Genomic DNA, 20023 nt, shown 5'->3' with positions numbered 1-20023 from the left:
TCACTACAGACTAGGTTTACACTATATTTCACCACAATAATACAGAATAGAGATTAAGATTACAGTATAGTTCCACATAGTAATCCCTTCAGTTTACTGGTACTGTAGTTAGCATGAATTTATGGTACTACTGTCACAAGAGAATAGGTTTACAGTATATTTCACTCTAGTGAAGGGACTCCTACAGGTCACAGGTAGTTTATTGCTACAATGCTCAAATTCAGTAGACATTTAGGAACGGTTTCCCGGACACAGATTAAGACTAGTCCTGGACTGAAAAGGCACCTTCAATGGAGAATCTCCATTAAGAATGCTTTTTAGTACTGGATTAAGCTTCATCTATGTCCGGGAAACCGGCCCTTAGATTATTGTAGCCTTTTACCTTTGTAGCAGGAATGGACCAGGAAGCTCTGTGAGAAGATCATGAAGGTATAGTACTATAGAGTAAAGATAAGGATTACATCATATTTCGCCATAGGAATATCTACAGTTTACTGTAGGTCTACAGTGCACAATTTCAGTTGAAATGTATTAATTATTGTAGACTTGTACTTTCTGAGCAGGTTCGAGAGCAGGTGAAAAAGCTCTAAGGAGATCAATAAGGTACTGTATGGTACAGAGTAGATACGCGACTAGGATTACACCATAGGAATCCCTACAGATTATAGGTCAGGGGTAGGCAACTACATTCAGCCGCGTGCTGAATATAATTCTAATAATTTGAACACTGAAAATTGACCACAACTAAGCCCAAAAAGAGATTGTATTTCAAATAAAAAATATAATTTTATACCTTGATTACATTGAGATACGATCACATTACTATTTTCTTTACAACAAACAATTTCCTTGCAGGGTGGTTTTGGCCCACGGGCTGCCTGTTGCCGACCCCTGTTATATGTAGTTTACTGTAGGTTTACAGTGCAGTCCATTCACCCCACTCCTTTTTAATATAGTTGACTGTTACTGATGTCTGAGTGACTGACCAGTCTCTGTGACACTGACCTGTCTCTGTGACACTGACCTTTCTCTGTGACACTGACCTGTAACATCTCTTCCAGGTGTTTGTCAGCTGCCTGGAGCAGCTGAGCAATAAAACAGATGGAGACATCAACACTTCACAGTGAGTACAGGCAGGGACTTTGCATCCAGTGTCAATTTGTGTGTCTGCCTTAGTGTGTTTTTGAACTCTGTATGTGTGTGTGTATTCTCAGTATATCAGTGGACCTTGCCTCTCCAGACCCATTCAGTGGCCTTCAGGAAGACTTCTGTGCAACACCGGTAAGAAAATCTGAATTTTCTCAGACTGAGACTACAGGCCTCAATTGAACTCAATCTACCTCAATCTCACACTACAGGATTGCCAATGTCAATGAGCATTCTCAATGAAGGTTATTTTTCTTACAATCTAACCCCCCTACACACCCACACACACGTGTATCTCCTTCACTGGTAAACCAAACCAATCTGTTATGATGCTGTTTCCTGGTTGTGGACAGGAAGCAGACACAACCTAATTTACTGTATATGTGTCCAGATGAGAGTGAATGTGCCTGGGTGTGTAGTGAAGGGGAGAGGAGAGGAGAGGAGGGGGAGGAAGAGCAAGGGGAGTTTTTGGTAAAGGGAAATAGAGCAGGGTGCAGATGGGGTTTCCCCTGATCTCTGATCTCTAGCAGGGCTGAGTCGGTGAGACAGCCAGACAATATTCAGGGCACATGCCAGAGTTCAGGCCTACAGGACCACCTTAAGACATTATCATATGGAGTACCAAACATCTCACTGAAATACAGTAAGGCCTCAGAGAGACGGTGGGCTGGTAGGCCATAGATTGACATGGTCTACAGAGACTGGAAGTGTTGAAAAATAATAGAAGAAGACTAGAATTCTTATAATAAAAGGAGTTGCCAAAGTAACCAAATTATTTGAGATTGTCTATTAAGACCAGAACCTCTCCTCTCCTCTTTTAGGAGTGAACACTACCCGTTACACTAATCCTGTCAGTGAGGTTGTCAGTGAGGTAACTGTTATAATTGACCTTGAATCATTGAAGAAAACCCAGTGTGTAGTATGGAGTAAAACAGAATTTTTGTCAATTCCAGTAAAACAGGGATGGTGTCAATGATGAGATTAACTAACAGATGCTCAGAAACCATCACTCAACATAACAAATCCAACATCCTGAACTTTGTCTCTGTGTGTGTGTGTGTGTGTGTGCATCTCTTTCTCTCTATAGGAGCAGCGTCTGCTGATCATCCTGAGTAACTGTCAGTACCTGGAGAAGCACACCTTCCTTAACATGGCTGAACACTTTGAGAAACACGGCTTCACCGGGACTGACAAGATCACACAGGTTAGTAGAGAGGACACACACAAAGACAGACACAAACAGACACACACACAGTTAACTGTCAGAAACAGCAAACAGTTAACTGGCTCCTTAGATGTTTTGGTGTTTAGTTTTTGGTGTTCTTTGAAGAAGAAGATTTGTCACCAATGAGTTGATGAGAAATGATATTTTGGGGCAGAACGATTACTCTCTCTTTCTCTTTAAACAGCTAAAGGTCAGATCTCTGAGTCAGTCTCCTTCTCTCTCATACACACACTCATACAGACAGATATTGGTTGGCTGTTCCTGTAAAAACAGGTAAACGGCTTGTGTTTTTTTAGAAACATGGCCTGTAAGCAGTTGGTTCAAAACCAGGATCTATATTGTGACTATAAGAACATAAATCAAGTTCCTGTAAAAGCACTTTGGGACAGCTGCTGATGTAAGAATAGATTTCTAAGTACATTTCATTGAAATTTGATTGATGTCTCTCTCCTCTGCTCCCAGGTGAGTGTCTGTGTAGCTGTGTACAGGTGTTGATTAGGTTTGTCTCTACCTCTATTTCCAGGTGAGTGTGGATGCAGTGAAGGAGCTGGATGAGAGTCTGTTTGATGCCTACATCGAGAGGAAGTCAGATCCCATCGTAGGATCCCTAGAACCAGGCATCTACGCTGGATACTTCGACTGGAGGGACTGTAGTACACCTACAGGTACAAACACACACTCTCTCTCTCACACACACACACACACTCACACACACACACACACACACACACACACACACACACACACACACACACACACACACACACACACACACACACACACACACACACACACACACACACACACACAGAGACATATACGCTGTCTCTTTGATTTATTTTATATAACCTTTATTTAACTAGGCAAGTCAGTTAAGAACAAATTCTTATTTACAGTACACCTGCAGGTACACAGAAATGTATTTCTAGAATTGTAATAATTTTTTTTCTTTGCATTGTTGGGAAGGGCCCGTAAGTAAGCGTTTCACTGTTAGTCTACACCTGTTGTTTACCAAGCATGTGACAAATGTGATTTGATTTGATCTACCCTGTCTACGTCCATTGGCGCAACTGCACACCTTTTTACGCACCTTAATCACAGGACATTATGGACTGAGGCCAGTATTCAAACCAACACAGATTAACCACCTGTATACTGCAATAGACTTTTAAACTCAGTTTCCCAGACGTTTGTGGAGATTGCATTCGTAATGTCGAGTTCTTCCACCAAGCCACAGATGTAACAGAGAGAGGGGGGTTTACCCATAATAACCCTTGACCTATCTAGCCTCTTGGGCTTATCTCCAAAAGCAATAAACCTTATGGCTGTCTGGGGAACATTATGGCAGAGGTTTTCAAACTGGGATCTGCAGCCCCCTAAGGTTCCATAGAGGCACTGCAGGGGTTCTGCAAAATTATTTTATGAATATCGCTAGCTTCAACAGAATACCATATGTCTCTGCGTCCAGTATGAAGGAAGTTAGTGGTAGTTTCACGAGCCAATGCTAAAGTTTCAAGGTACAGGATACACATGGTATACACTGTCCAATGAAATCCTTACTTTCAGGTTCCTTCTCCACAAGCCAACAACAATAAGAAATGATAAAAGATAAGAATATGAACATAAAGTAAATGGCTCAGTAGAATATAATAAACATTTTAGGATTCGTATAATACATGAAGGCACAATTTATAGTCCAATATTTACACATGTTTTGGAAAAGCTGGGATTGATGGGGGCAAGTGTTTAAATTGTGCACTATTTAGCAATCATAATAAGAGTCTGGCAGCAGCAGTTGTGATGTGTGTGTAGCATGAATGTACAGTACCAGTCAAAAGTTTGGACACACCTACTCATTCAAAGGTTTTTCTTTATTTTTACTATTTTCTACATTGTAGAATAATAGTAAAGACATCAAAAGTATGAAATAACACATATGGAATCATATACAAACCAAAAAAGTGTTAAACAATTATTCAAAGTAGCCACATTTTGCATTGATGACAGCTTTGTACACTCTTGGCATTCTCTGAACCAGCTTTATGAGGTAGTCACCTGAAATGTAGTTCCATTAACATGTATACCTTGTTAAAAGTTAATTTGTGGAATCTCTTTCCTTAATGTGTTTGAGCCAATCAGTTGTGTTGTGACAAGGTAGGGGGGTGGTATACAGAAGACAGCCCTATTTGGTAAAAGACCAAGTCCATATTATGGCAAGAACAGCTCAAATAAGCATAGAGAAGCGACAGTCCATCATTACTTTAAGACATGAAGGTCAGTCAATCTGGAAAATGTCAGTTTTCCAGATTGAAAGTTTCTTCAAGTTCAGTTGCAAAAACCATCAAACACTATGATGAAACTAGCTCTCATGAGGACCGCCACAGGAAAGAAAGACCCAGTGTTACCTCAGCTGCAGAGGATAAGTTCATTAGAGTTAACTGCACCTCAGATTGCAGCCCAAATAAATGCTTCACAGAGTTCAAGTAACAGACACATCTCAACATCAACTTTTCAGAGGAGACTGCGTGAATCAGGCCTTCATGATCCAATTGCTGCAAAGAAACCACTACTAAAGGACATGAAATAAGAATAAGAGACTTGCTTTGGCCAAGAAACACGAGCAATGGACATTAGACCAGTAGAAATCTGTCCTTTGGTCTGATGAGTCCAAATTTGAGATTTTTGGTTCCAACCGCTGTGTCTCTGTGAGACGCAGAGTAGGTGAACGGATGATATCCATATGTGTGGTTCCTACCGTGAAGCATGGAGGAGGAGGTGTGATGGTGTGGGGCTGCTTTGCTAGTGACACCGTCTGGTATTTATTTAGAATTCAAGGCACAGTTATTCTGCAGCGATATGCCATCCCATCTGGTTTGCGCTTAGTGGGACTATAATTTCTTTTTCAACAGGACAATGACCCAAAACACACCTCCAGATTGTGGAAGGGCTATTTGACCAAGAAGGAGAGTGATGGTGCTGCATCAGATGACCTGGCCTCCACAAACCTGACCTCAACCTAATTGAGATGGTTTGGGATAAGTTGGATCGCAGCGTGAAGGAAAAGCAGCAAACAGTGCTCAGCATATGTGGGAACTCCTTCAAGACTGTTGGAAAAGCATTCCACATGAAGCTGGTTGAGAGAATGCCAAGTATGCAAAACTGTCAAGGCAAAGGGTGGCTACTTTGAATAATCTAAAATATGTTTTGATTTGTTTAACATTTTTTGTTACTTATGTGTTATTGATTCCATATGTATTATGTCATAGTTTTGATGTTTTCACTATTATTATACAATGTAGAAAATAGTTTTAAAAAATCAGAAAAATCCTTGAATGCGCAGGTGTGTCCTAACTTTTGACTGGTTGTGTATATGTATGTGTGTGAGTGAGTGGATGAGTTAGCGAGTGAGCGCATGTGTGCTAAGGTGCGGAGAATCCGAGCAGGTGGTCAGTCCAGTTCAAGTGTTCAGCAGTCTGATGGCTTGTAGATACCAACAGTCTCAGAGACGGTTTCTATCAGACTTCATGCTCCAATGCCTGCCCGGTGGTAAAGGTGTGAACTGCTCGTGGCTGGGGTGTGTGGAGTCCTTGATGGTGCTGCGGGACTTCCTCATGCACCGTTTCAAGTAGATGTCCTGGATGGGTGGGAGCACGGTCTCAGTGATGCATTGGACCTTCTTCACCACACACTGGATGGACTTGTGGTCGTGGACAGAGCAATTCCTGTACCAGGCTGTGATGCAACCGGTAAGGACGCTCTCGATGGTGCAGAGGTAGTATTTGGAGGAGACCCAGGGTGACTTGCCGATTTTCTTTAGCTGCCTTAGGAAGTAGAGACGCTGTTGCACCCTCTTGACAAGAGTGGTGGTGTTGTTGGTCCATGACAAATCCTCTGTGATCTGGACGCAGTGAAACTTAAAACTGCTGACCCTCTCTACTGCAGTCCCCTTGATGTGGATCAGGGCATGTTCCCTCCTCTGCTTCCTGAAGTCAACAACTCCTTTGCTTTGCTGATGTTGAGGGAGAGTTTGTTGTCCTGGCACCACAAAACCAGTTTACTTACCTCCTCCCTGTGGTCTGCCCGTCAGTATAATAGTAAAATAGTGATTTTGTCAGACATCATATGCAGAAGCTCTATAGAGATGATGACTTGGAATTAAATAATAAAGTCATCAAATAAACCAAATATTTTATTAAAGTAAATTAATGTGAATAAATTATGGTTAATAAATGATTAGCAGAAATGGGCAGTCACTACCATCATGACATTCAACCCACATAATCCATAGTGCATTTAATGAAAACATTAATAATTAAGGAAATCGAAAACCGTGATTTATTTGTTCATAATCGAACCGAAACCGAACCAACCTCAAAAAGCACTAATCACTCAGCACTAACTAAATGTCTCTGTGTGTCCTGAAGTTTTACGATGAACAGTGCTTGGATGTGCTTAGCCTGATGTTCACAACTTCACATACAGTCTACTCTTAGTCTACTCTGTATTAGGGCTGTGATGATACCAGTATCACAATATTTTTACCATGGCAAATTAAAACAGGAAGCAGATCAACATTTTTAGTCCTTTAAAAACCTGCTGTATGTAAAATATAGTATGCTGTAGCTGGGAAAATAAATACATGTGACTCTGGATGACAACATAATGTTTGTTTCCAACATTAGGGCTCTTTTCCTAAAGAAGTTAAATCCACTTCCTGTTTTGTTTCATTTCCACGATACTGACGAGTATCGCAGTACTGGTATCGTCCCGGCCCTGTTGTTGTGGGTGGGGGAGCTCCTTGTAGGAAATGTTAAACCCTGAATCTTCAGTGAATTCTTCATACTTACATTCATACACACACTCTCTAAATTGAAGTGATGTTAGCAGTGACATGGACATATATCATTCTGGTCTGTGGTTTTGGGTGTGTGTATGCACACACACACACACACACACACACACACGTACACACGGATGTGCTATGAGGCTGTGCACAGGTGACACTTGTGTGTGGTTTACGTACCTTAAAACAGGAAGTGTGTGTGTGCGCTCAGAGGAGCATAGCCCCACTCCCCTATGCTCCTCAATGTTCCAGGGAGAAAAAGTGGTGCCTTTTACGATTTTGTGTGTTCCGCTAATAGTGAAACAGGAACATTTGGGCTTATTAACCACAGCTATAAGGAATAGGATATGATACTTTCACTGGCTAAACATGTGGGTAACTGGTGTGTGTATGCTGAGGCCTGCATTGCCAGTGGAAACAGAGGAAGACAACCTTCACTGGTTTTGGTCTTTTTGTTTTCTCGTAGTAACACTCTTGCCCCCTGGAAGTATTCATCTTTAAATTCATCTTCAGCACCAGACAATCATCTCATTTATATTTATTATATTGTCTTCTCATCTTGACATTGGGGATATGACAAATGGAAAAGTTTTCTTAACATTTAAACGGCCATTTGTTAAAATGCTAAGATTTTTTTTATTAAATTCCATGTGAATTCACAATGCAGCTGTGCTGCTGCCAGCAACGGTACGGGTATTATGGTGTATCCCTTTCAGATGGTTAAGCATTGCACCTGTACTACCATTACGGTACCTAAATTCCACCTTGCAAAGTTTGCATTTACTTCTCATTTAACTTCTCAAAGTATTGCCATACAGGACTTCACTGCTGTTGCTTGCCTTTCTCTGAAATGTTTCCAACTGTTAACCATGATAACGTAGTAGTGGAGAGTCGACTCAAAAAGTATTTCTCGACTCGTTGCATGTTGACTCCAGTGTCAACTCCCATTTCTAAGTGTTAAGATTCAGTAATTTTGGAACGGAGGAGACTGACTTGTTGCTGTACTTCCGAGAACACAAACACTCGCATCTTTCATAGCGAGGGACAGAGACAGAATTTAATTGAATTGACAGAGGAGATGGACACAGTATAGGTAGGACGGCCACCAGGCAGACAGAGTCAGAACGGTGCACTAGGCCTATCAATTGGCAATCAAATCTCTCAATGGAATGCTGTATCTCACAATTTCTTGGCTTGCAATGTCTCGCAACTTCAGTAAAGCAGGGCCTGTGGTCAGTGAAGAGGTTAGGATGCTGAGGTGAGCAAGATGCAACACTTCACAGTCACACACAGTATCTGCGCATGTGCACAGGTTTACTTCACACTGCTCACAGTGTGGTAGCCAGGTCACCAGAGCCTTGCTCTTCAACACTCTTTAGTTGTTGTGGAAAGTTACCCACTATGCTGTTTACTTTCCCCAGGCCTTCATAGCCTATTGTTTAGTTAGACTATAACACGGAAACTGGGATTTTAATGTTGTTGTTAGGGATTTTTCTTAACGTCAAGGATCCCAACTTCGTTTATACATTTAAACGTTCACACCCCTACTTAGGGGTGCCATTACAGGTTATACACCCACCATTCTCCAGGTTGATTGGAGAATACATACATTATATGGCTCATCTCAACCTCTACCAATAGAAATAACTACTTTCAATCTTTCCTCGCCCACTGCATTTCAGTCTAGTCTTATAGTAAAAGAGAACTGATAAATGTGTTAGGTCTGGGATCAGTTTCATATGATCGGTTTCGGGTTTTGACGTTATTATGGAACTACCTTCTTTCCAAGGTGTGAGGAACTACCTGAAGGAAGCCTTGGTCAACATCATCACTGTTCATGCTGAGGTAAGGCATTGACCTTTCTGTATAATGAAGAGATGCATGACAAAAGTTATTGGGGGCCTTCTGTAATGAGTAGAGCAGTCAGTCAGTAGTCACAGAGAGAGTTTGATCTCTCTCGTTATCCCCCCACCCCTCTCTCTCTCCACCTCTTTCTCTCTCAGGTCTTCACAGTGTCAAAGGAGCTAGTTCCCAGGGTTCTGACTAGAATCGTTGATGGTGTGGCGGAGGAGATGAGCCGTCTCATGCAGTGTGTATCATCCTTCAGCATGAACGGAGCCATACAGGTACACCACACACACACACACACACTTTCAGATCTCTCTCTCTCTCTCTCTCTCTCTCTCTCTCTCTCTCTCTCTCTCTCTCTCTCTCTCCCTCTCTCTCTCCCTCTCTCTCTCTCTCTCTCTCTCTCTCTCTCTCTCTCTCTCTCTCTCTCTCTCCTCTCTCCTCTCTCTCTCTCTCTCTCTCTCTCTCTCTCTCTCTCTCTCTCCTCTCTCTCTCTCTCTCTCTCTCTCTCTCTCTCTCTCTCTCTCTCTCTCTCTCTCTCTCTCTCTCTCTCTCTCTCTCTCTCTCTCTCTCTCTCTCTCTCTCTCTCTCTCTCTCTCTCTCCTCTCTCTCTCTCCTCTCCTCTCTCTCTCTCTCTCTCTCTCTCTCTCTCTCTCTCTCTCTCTCTCTCGTCAAATGAAGAGCCACCAACTGGGGGGATTTACCCTCTTTTACTGATGATTCTAAACCCCAGCACCTCTACCAGACCAGCTACTGGTATACTCTGTACTGTACACTCTACAGCCCAAACTGAGGATACTTTAAATTACCCTAAAGTGCTCTATTAAATGCCCACTGCAGTCACTGTTTTATACAGTATATATTTCCACACTATGAAGTTGGAATTGCACTGAAATTATGATAACTGCTCTTTTAGTGTAAGAGCTGTTTAAAAAGACTGCCAGAAATGTCAGCTTGTTTTGGTGGGATGGAGTTTTGGCCTGCCTGGTGACATCATCAGGCAGTAAATTAGTTAATAGACCAATAAGAAAGAGAGTTCTAAACCTCTCTGCCAATACCAGCTAGTTTTCAGTTTTCCCTTCCCCACTCAGACCACTCCCAGACAGTCCGAGCAAAATTCTTGCTTGAGAAAGTGCTCTTTACGAAGAAGCTATTTTTGTTTCTTTTTTACCATTTTAATTACAGTAAAGTACTTAATTATTACCTAAAAAATGTTTGATATTGAAATAAAAACTGCTGCACTGGACCTTTTAACCTCATTTACCCATTATTTATTTTTTCTTTATCCATCTCTCTTGCTCCCTCACTCACTCACTCACTCACTCACTCACTCACTCACTCACTCACTCACTCAATTTCAATTTAAGGGCTTTTTAAATTTATTTTTATTTCACCTTTATTTAACCAAATCAAATTTTATTTGTCACATACACATGGTTAGCAGATGTTAATGCGAGTGTAGTGAAATGCTTGTGCTTCTAGTTCCGACAATGCAGTAATAACCAATGAGTAATCTAACCTAACAATTTCACAACAACTACCTTATACACACAAGTGTAAATGGATGAAGAATGAAGAATATGTACATAAAAATATATGAATGACTGATGGTACAGAACGGCATAGGCAAGATGCAGTAGATGGTATAGAGTACAGTATATACATATGAGATGAGTAATGTAGGGTATGTAAACATATAAAAGTGGCATTGTTTAAAGTGGCTAGTGATACATTTTTTACATCAATTTTTCCTTCATTAAAGTGGCTGGAGTTGAGTCAGTATGTTGGCAGCAGCCACTCAATGTTAGTGGTGGCTGTTTAACAGTCTGATGGCCTTGAGATAGAAGCTGTTTTTCAGTCTCTCGGTCCCCGCTTTGATGCACCTGTACTGACCTCGCCTTCTGGATGATAGTGGGGTGAACAGGCAGTGGTTCGGGTGGTTGTTGTCCTTGATGATCTTTATGGACTTCCTGTGACAGCGGTGGTGTAGGTGTCCTGGAGGGCAGGTAGTTTGCCCCCAGTGATGCGTTGTGCAGACCTCACTACTCTCTGGAGAGGCTTACGGTTGTGGGCGGAGCAGTTGCAGTACCAGGCGGTGATACAGCCCGACAGGATGCTCTCGATTGTGGATCTGTAAAAGTTTGTGAGTGCTTTTGGTGACAAGCCAAATTTCTTCAGCCTCCTGCTGCACCTTCTTCACCACGCTGTCTGTGTGGGTGGACCAATACAGTGTGTCCGTGATGTGTACGCCGAGGAACTTAAAACTTACTACCCTCTCCACTACTGTCCCGTCGATGTGGATAGGTGGGTGCTCCCTCTGCTGTTTCCTGAAGTCCACGATCATCTCCTTTGTTTTGTTGACGTTGAGTGTGAAGTTATTTTCCTGACACCACACTCCGAGGGCCCTCACCTCCTCTTTGTAGGCCGTCTCGTCGTTGTTGGTAATCAAGCCTACCACTGTAGTGCAAACTGCAAACTTGATGATTGAGTTGGGGGCATGAATGGCCATGCAGTCGTGGGTGAACAGGGTGTACAGGAGAGGGCTCAGAACGCACCCTTGTGGGGCCCCAGTGTTGAGGATCAGCGGGGTGGAGATGTCGTTACCTACCCTCACCACCTGGGGGTGGCCAGTCAGGAAGTCCAGTACCCAGTTGCACAGGGCGGGGTCGAGACCCAGGGTCTCGAGCTTGATGACGAGTTTGGAGGGTAATATGGTAATAAATGCTGAGCTGTAGTTGATGAACAGCATTCTCACATGGGTATTCCTCTTGTCCAGATGGGTTAGGGCAGTGTGCAGTGTGGTTGCGATTGCGTCGTCTGTGGACCTATTGGGGCGGTAAGCAAATTGGAGTGGGTCTAGGGTGTCAGGTAGGGTGGAGGTGATATGGTCCTTGACTAGTCTCTCAAAGCACTTCATGATGACAGAAGTGAGTGCTACGGGGCGGTAGTCGTTTAGCTCAGTTACCTTAGCTTACTTGGGAACAGGAAAAATGGTGGCCCTCTTGAAGCATGTGGGAACAGCAGACTGGGATAAGGATTGATTGACAATGTCCGTAAACACACCAGCCAGCTGGTCTGCGCATGCTCTGAGGACGCGGCTGGGGATGCCGTCTGGGCCTGCAGCCTTGCGAGGATTAACACGTTTAAATGTTTTACTCACGTCGGCTGCAGTGAAGGAGAGTCCACAGGTTTTGGTAGCGGGCCGTGTCTGTGGCACTGTATTGTCCTCAAAGCGAGCAAAGAAGTTGTTTAGTCTGTCTGGGGCTCGTTTTCTTTTTGTAATCCGTGATTGACTGTAGACCCTGCCACATACCTCTTGTGTCTGAGCTGTTGAATTGTGACTCTACTTTGTCTCTATACTGAAGCTTAACTTGTTTGATTGCCTTGCGGAGGGAATAGCTACACTGTTTGTATTCGGTCATGTTTCCGGTCACCTTGCCCTGGTTAAAAGCAGTGGTTCGCGCTTTCAGTTTCGCATGAATGCTGCCATCAATCCACGGTTTCTGGTTTGGGAATGTTTTAATAGTTGCTGTGGGTACGACATCGCCGATGCACTTGCTAATAAACTCGCTCACCGAATCAGCGTATTCGTCAATGTTGTTGTTTGACGCAGTACGGAACATATCCCAATCCACGTGATCGACGCAATCTTGAAGCGTGGAATCCGATTGGTTTGACCAGCTTTGAACAGACCTGAGCGCGGGAGCTTCCTGTTTTAGTCTCTTTCTATAGGCTGGGAGCAACAAAATGGAGTCGTGGTGATCTTTTCCAAAAAGAGGGCGAGGGAGGGCCTTATATGCGTCGCGGAAGTTAGAATAACAATGATCTAGGGTTTTACCAGCCCTGGTAGCACAATCGATATGCTGATAGAATTTAGGGAGTCTTGTTTTCAGATTAGCCTTGTTAAAATCCCCAGCTACAATGAATGCAGCCTCAGGATATGTGGTTTCCAGTTTACATAGAGTCAAATAAAGTTTGTTCAGGGCCGTCTGTGTCTGCTTGGGGGGGAATATATGCGGCTGGGATTATAATCGAAGAGAATTCTCTTGGTAGATAATGCGGTCGACATTTTATTGTGAGGAATTCTAAGTCAGGTGAACAGAAGGACTTGAGTTCCTGTATGTTGTTATGATCACACCACGTCTCGTTAATCATAAGGCATACCCCACGCCCCTCTTCTTACCAGAAAGATGCTTGTTTCTGTCCGCGCGATGCGTGAAGAAACCGGCTGACTGTACCGACTCCAATAGCGTGTCTCGAGTGAGCCATGTTTCCGTGAAGCAAAGAATGTTACAGTCTCTTTTGTCTCTCTGGAATGCTACCCTTGCTCGGAATTCATCAACCTTGTTGTCAAGAGACTGGACATTGGAACCAGTTAAGCTAGTTGAGAACAAGTTCTCATTTACAACTGCGACCTGGCCAAGATAAAGCAAAGCAGTGCGACAGAAACAACAACACAGAGTTACATGGAATAAACAAGCGTACAGTCAATAACACAATAGACAAAAAAGAAAGTCTATATACAGTGTGTGCAAATGGCATGAGGAGGTATGGCAATAAATAGGCCATAGTAGCAAAGTAATTACAATTTAGCAGATTAACACTGGAGTGATAGATGAGCAGATGATGATGAGCAGATGATGGTGTGTAAGTAGTGATATTGGTGTGCAAAAGAGCAGCAAAGTAAATAAAAACAATATGGGGATGAGGTAGGTAGATTGGGTGGGCTATTTACAGATGGACTATGTACAGCTGTAGCGATCGGTTAGCTGCTCAGATAGCTGATGTTTAAAGATAGTGAGGGAAATGTAAGTCTCCAGCTTCAGCGATTTTTGCAATTCGTTCCAGTCACTGGCAGCAGAGAACTGGAAGGAAAGGCGGCCAAAGGAGGTGTTGGCTTTGGGGATGACCAGTGAGATATACCTGCTGGAGCGCGTGCTATGGGTGGATGTTGTTATCGTGACCAGTGAGCTGAGATAAGGCGGAGCTTTACCTAGCATAGACTTGTAGATGACCTGGAGCCAGTGGGTCTGGCGATTAATATGTAGCGAGGACCAGCCGACTAGAGCATACAGGTCGCAGTGGTGGGTGGTATAAGGCGCTTTGGTAACAACACGGATGGCACTGTGATAGACTGCATTCAATTTGCTGAGTAGATTATTGGAAGCTATTTTGTAGATGACATCGCCGAAGTCAAGGATCGGTAGGATAGTCAGTTTTACTAGGGTAAGTTTGGCGGCGTGAGTGAAGGAGGCTTTGTTGTGAAATATAAAGCCGATTTTAGATATGAGTCTGGAAGCTGAGTTTACAGTCTAGCCAGACACCTAGGTATTTGTAGTTGTCCACGTGTTCTAGGTCAGAACCGTCCAGAGTAGTGATGCTAGTCGGGAGGGCGGGTGCGGGTAGCGAACGGTTGAAAAGCATGCATTTGGTTTTGCTAGCGTTTAAGAGCAGTTGGAAGCCACGGAAGGAGTGTTGTATGGCATTGACGCTCATTTGGAGGTTAGTTAACACAGTGTCCAAAGAAGGGCCAGAAGAATACAGAATGGTGTTGTCTGCGTAGAGGTGGATCAGAGAATCACCTGCAACAAAAGCGACATCGTTGATATATACAGAGAAAAGAGTCGGCCCGAGAATTGAACCCTGTGGTACCCCCATAAAGACTGCCAGAGGTCCGGACAACAGGCCCTACGATTTGACACACTGAACTCTATCTGCGAAGTAGTTGGTGAACCAGGCGAGGCAGTCATTTGAGAAACCAAGGCTATTGAGTCTGCCAATAAGAATGTGGTGATTGACAGAGTCGAAAGCCTTGGCCAGGTCGATGAAGACGGCTGCACAGTACTGTCTTTTATCGATGGAGGTTATGATATCGTTTAGTACCTTGAGCGTGGCTGAGGTGCACCTGTGACCAGCTCAGAAACCGGATTGCACAGCGGAGAAGGTACGGTGAGATTCGAAATGGTCAGTGATCTGTTTATTAACTTGGCTTTCAAATACTTTAGAAAGGCAGGGCAGGATGGATATAGGTCTGTAACAGTTTGGGTCTAGAGTGTCACCCCCTTTGAAGAGGGGGATGATCGCGGCAGCTATCCAATTTTTAGGGATCTCGGACGAAATGAAAGAGAGGTTGAACAGACTGGTGATAGGGGTTGTAACAATGGCGGGGTTGCAACAATAATTTTAGAAAGAGAGGGTCCAGATTGTCTAGCCCAGCTGATTTGTATGAGTCCAGGTTTTGCAGCTCTTTCAGAACATCTGCGATCTGGATTTGGGTGAAGGGGAAGCTGGGGAGGCTCAGGCAAGTAGCTGCGAGGGGTGCGGAGCTGTTGGCCTGGGTTGGGGTAGCCAGGAGGAAATCATGGCCAGCCGTAGAGAAATGCTTATTGAAATTTTAGATTATCATGGATCTATCGGTGGTGACCGTGTCGCCTAGCCTCAGTGCAGTGGGCAGCTGGGAGGAGGTGCTCTTGTTCTCCATGGACTTTACAGTGTCCCAAAACCTTTTGGAGTTAGAGCTACAGGATGCAAATTTCTGTTTGAAAAAGTTAGCCTTTGCTTTCCTGACTGACTGTGTGTATTGGTTCCTGACTTCCCTGAACAGTTGCATATCGTGGGGACTATTCGATGCTATTGCAGTCCGCCACAGGATTTTTTGGTGCTGGTCAAGGGCAGTCAGGTCTGGAGTGAACCAAGGGCTATATCTGTTCTTAGTTCTACATTTTTTGAAAGGGGCATGCTTATTTAAGATGGTGAGGAAATTACTTTTAAAGAACGACCAGGCATCCTCGACTGACGGGATGAGGTCATTATCCTTCCAGGATACCTGGGCCAGGTTGATTAGAAATGCCTGCTCGCAGAAGTGTTTTAGGGAGCGTTTGACAGTGATGAGGGGTGGTCGTTTGACTGCGGACCCATATCGGATACAGGCAATGAGGCAGTGATCGGTGAGATCCTGATTGAAAACAGCAGAGGTGTATTATACGGATTTAGGGTTGTACCTGGTGGTTTCCTTGATACTTTGTGTGAGATTGAGGGCATCTAGCTTAGATAGTAGGACGGCTGGGGTGTTAAGCATATCCCAGTTTAGGTCACCTAACAGAACGAACTCTGAAGATAGATGGGGGGCAATCATTTCACATATGGTGTCCAGGGCACAGCTGGGAGCTGAGGGGGGTCTATAACAGGCGGCAACAGTGAGAGACTTATTTCTGGAGAGATTCATTTTTTTTATTAGAAGCTCGAACTGTTTGGGCATAGACCTGGAAAGTATGACAGAACTTTGCAAGCTATCTCTGCAGTAGATTGCAACGCCTCCCCCTTTGGCAGTTCTATCTTGACGGAAAATGTTGTAGTTGGGTATGGAAATCTCCGAATTTTTGGTTTATTGACATGGCATACGTTTAGATTGCCAAAGTATGTGAATTAGATAATAAACAATGAACAGTAAACATTAGACTTACAAAAGTTCCAAAAGAATAAAGATGTCATATTATGTCTATATACAGTGTTGTAATGATGTACAAATAGTTAGTACAAAAGGTAAAATAAATAAAACATAAATATGGGTTGTATTTACAATGGGGTTTGTTATTCACTGGTTGCCCTTTTCTTGTGGCAACAGGTCATACATATTACTGCTGTGATGGCACACTGGTATTTTACCCAATAGATTTGGGAGTTCATCAAAATTGGATTTGTTTTCGAATTCTTTGTGGGTCTGTGTAATCTAGGGAAATATGTGTCTCCTATATGGTCATACATTTGGCAGGTGGTTAGGAAGTGCAGCTGTTTCCACCTCATTTCACTCTCTCTCTCACTCTCTCCAGGCCCGTTTGGAGATCAATGCTCTGAGAGATGTTGTAGCCTCCTACCTGTCATCTGAGAGCCAGTAAGACCCCCAAAACACTCCCTGAGACTGTACTACATCACTACACACCTATGTACCACACGCACACATACACTTCACACACACTGTGCATACTACTGTATACACGTGCATATGTTACAGAAACTACGCAGTACTCTCACTGTCATTCCTCTAAGTCACATTAATCTTAGTCTTCTACCAGCCATTCTCTAGTCTACATTACCTGGGGGTACTGTATATTGAAAAGGAAGCGAAAGCAGCACACCAGCTAGTTTAATCTGTTTTTGTGTGATGGTATGTTTCCTCCTTTGTGTAGTAGAATGTTGGTGTGTGTCGTGTAGTGTGGTGTCAACTGTGTGTATCTTGTTTCAGCGCCAACTTCAAGCAGGCTCTGGAGGCCCTCCCCCAGTTACACAGTGGAGCAGACCAAAAGTAAGTCATTCATCAAGGGTAATTTGGTAAACTTATGGTCCCGTGTGGCTCAGTTGGTAGAGCATGGCGCTTGCAACGTCAGGGTTGTGGGTTCATTCCCCACGGGGGGACCAGGATGAATATGTATGAACTTTCCAATTTGTAAGTCGCTCTGGATAAGAGCGTCTGCTAAATGACGTAAACGTAACGTAAACGGTAATACCGGTTCCAGTTAAAATATGGAGAGATTTCAGTTCCATTTAAAATATGGAGTGAATTCAGTGCCAACAGAAACTGTATTTGATTTCATTATTTTTTTATATTGTATTTAGATATTGAATTCATTATTTTTGAGTTTGTAATGGACAAATTGAGTCATTGAATTCATAAATTGAACTTGTATTTCATGATTTTAAACTGATTGAATTACTATTGCATTCAGTTTTAAAATTCAATTTAATTGAATATTAAAATTCTATATTTATATATTCAGTTTCAATATGGTAAATATTGCATTCATTGCCCTAGTGTCAAGTTTATAAACTATAATTTCAAGTTTACCAAAGTTTCAAACATTCAACTTTTTAAATGCGTTTGGTTTCAGTCTTCAAAATCAGCTCTCTACATTCAGATTCAAAACCAGAGATAACATCCTGGTACTTTGCCAGCAAGGAATGGTAGAAGAGAACAGATAGAATCTTTGTTAAACAGATTTCTGAAGCCAATGTGGCATTTTGAATAGATTTTCTTCCTATGATTTTGGCTCTAGCGTTTGAACCGTTTGGGCTATGAGATATTATTTGTTTGGGCTATGAGCTTCCAATTCCTGAAAGCTAAGACTCTCTGGAACACGGTTGTGCATTCTGTTCCCCTCTATGATGCTCAAAGGACTCGTTAGAAGGGAGTGCGACAAAAAACGCAATTTGGCCCCAATAACAATATAGTTGAATAGCCATGTCATAGCCCTTCGAAGGATAACTTTTCCACTTTCTAATTCATCTTGCTCTTGTGACTGACTGGATTCGAACCGGGTCTCCTGCATGTCAAAAGACTGTGTTAGCCCACTTACACCAACATCTAATAGGCTAATTTCAGGCTCCAGGGATATTAGTGGTCAGAAATGCACTCCATGACCAAAAGTATGTGGACACCTGCTCGTCAAACATCTAATTCCAAATTCATGGGCATTCATATGGAGTTGGTCCCCCCTGAGCTGCTATAACAGTTTCCACTCTTCTGGCTCGCAGTCGGCCTTCCAATTCATCCCAAAGGTGTTCGTTGGGGTTGAGGGCTGTGTAGGCCAGTCAAGTTTTTACACACCGATCTCGACAAACCATTTCTGTATGGACCTCGCTTTGTGCACAGGGGCATTATCATGCTGAAGCAGGAAAGGGCCTTCCCCAAACTGTTGCCACAAAGTTGGAAGCATATAATCATCTAGAATGTCATTGTGCACAGGGGCATTATCATGCTGTAGCAGGAAAGGACCTTCCCCAAACTGTTGCCACAAAGTTGGAAGCATATAATCATCTAGAATGTCATTGTATACTGTAAGATTTCCCTTCACTGGAACTAAGGGGCCTAGCCCGAACTATGAAAAACAGCCACATACCATTATTCTTCCTCTACCAAACTTCCCAGTTAGCACTAGGGGCAGGTAGCGTTGGGGCAGGTAGCGTTCTCCTGGAATCCGCCAAACCCAGATTTGTCCACTGGACTGCCAGATGGCGAAGTGTGAATCATCACAAAAGAGAACACATTTCCACTGCTCCAGAGTCCAATGGCGGCGAGCTTTACACCACTCCAGCCTGGCTGCTCGGCCTTGGAAACCCATTTCTTGAAGCTCCAGATGAACAGTTCCTGTGCTGACATTGCTTCCAGAGGCAGTTTGGAATTCGGTAGTGAGTGTTGCAACTGAGGACAGACTATTTTTGCGCGCTACCCGCTTCAGCACTCAGTACAATGTAACTTTCAGGTCTCTTGAGGAGTTACTCATCACACAAGCATGGTCCCCAAACCACCTGTTACACTTCACCCCCCCCCCCTTTGACCTCCTCCTCCTCGAAGAGACCTATTCAAGTCACATAACCAATACCTAGGCTTGCCAGAGACTTGAAACTAACAGGCTGTCATTGTAAATAAGAATGTGTTCTTAACTGACTTGCCTAGTTAAATAAAGGTAAAATATATATATTTTTAAATAAACACAAACTAACACGTCAAACTAACACGTCTTCAGGTGTCAGGCAAGTTTCTCATCCCATAAGCATGGATCACCAAACCACACTATTTTGATGAGTAACCTAGCTGGATCTTGAAGAGTTGTATTAGTGTAGCAGATGGGATCTGTGAAACTCACTCCTCAGCCTGAAGTGTCGCCCCGTGCGCAATTTAATGTTTGTTTTTTTAACCTTTATTTAACCAGGTAGGCCAGTTGAGAACAAGTTCTCATTTACAACTGCGACCTGGCCAAGATAAAGCAAAGCAGTGCGACAAAAACAACAACACAGAGTTACTCATGGGATAAACAAACATACATAATAATAGAAAATTCTATATACAGTGTGTGCAAATGTAGTAAGGCAATAAATAGACCATAGTGGCGAAATAATTACAATTTAGCATTAACACTGGAGTGATAGATGTGCAGATGATGATGTGCAAGTAGAGATACTGGGGG

The 20023-nt window shown here is 43.1% G+C and overlaps 1 protein-coding gene across 12 annotated transcripts in view; it reads left to right on the top strand.

Moving 5' to 3' along the window:
• The window catches only part of LOC129869534 (exocyst complex component 2-like), a 196599-nt gene that overhangs the window by 96916 nt on the left and 79660 nt on the right, over window positions 1-20023 (top strand). For 10 of the 12 annotated variants that reach the window (XR_008761965.1, XM_055944020.1, XM_055944014.1 and 7 more), the window contains 8 exons: window positions 1062-1123; window positions 1215-1281; window positions 2234-2350; window positions 2895-3036; window positions 9004-9059; window positions 9218-9340; window positions 16892-16953; window positions 17305-17364. Coding sequence is in view for 11 of the 12 variants with exons in the window: in XM_055944020.1 (XP_055799995.1) it covers window positions 1062-1123; window positions 1215-1281; window positions 2234-2350; window positions 2895-3036; window positions 9004-9059; window positions 9218-9340; window positions 16892-16953; window positions 17305-17364 (689 nt within the window). In the remaining variant the exon portion in view is untranslated. Of the gene's footprint in view, window positions 1-1061; window positions 1124-1214; window positions 1282-2233; window positions 2351-2894; window positions 3037-6014; window positions 6118-9003; window positions 9060-9217; window positions 9341-16891; window positions 16954-17304; window positions 17369-20023 lie in introns of those variants that run through there. The other 2 variants (XM_055944022.1, XM_055944025.1) reach the window with 2 other exon arrangements.

This window comes from Salvelinus fontinalis, chromosome 14 (genome assembly GCF_029448725.1).
Source record: "Salvelinus fontinalis isolate EN_2023a chromosome 14, ASM2944872v1, whole genome shotgun sequence".
Lineage (NCBI taxonomy): Eukaryota > Metazoa > Chordata > Actinopteri > Salmoniformes > Salmonidae > Salvelinus > Salvelinus fontinalis.
This window is presented reverse-complemented; position numbering and strand designations above follow the sequence as displayed.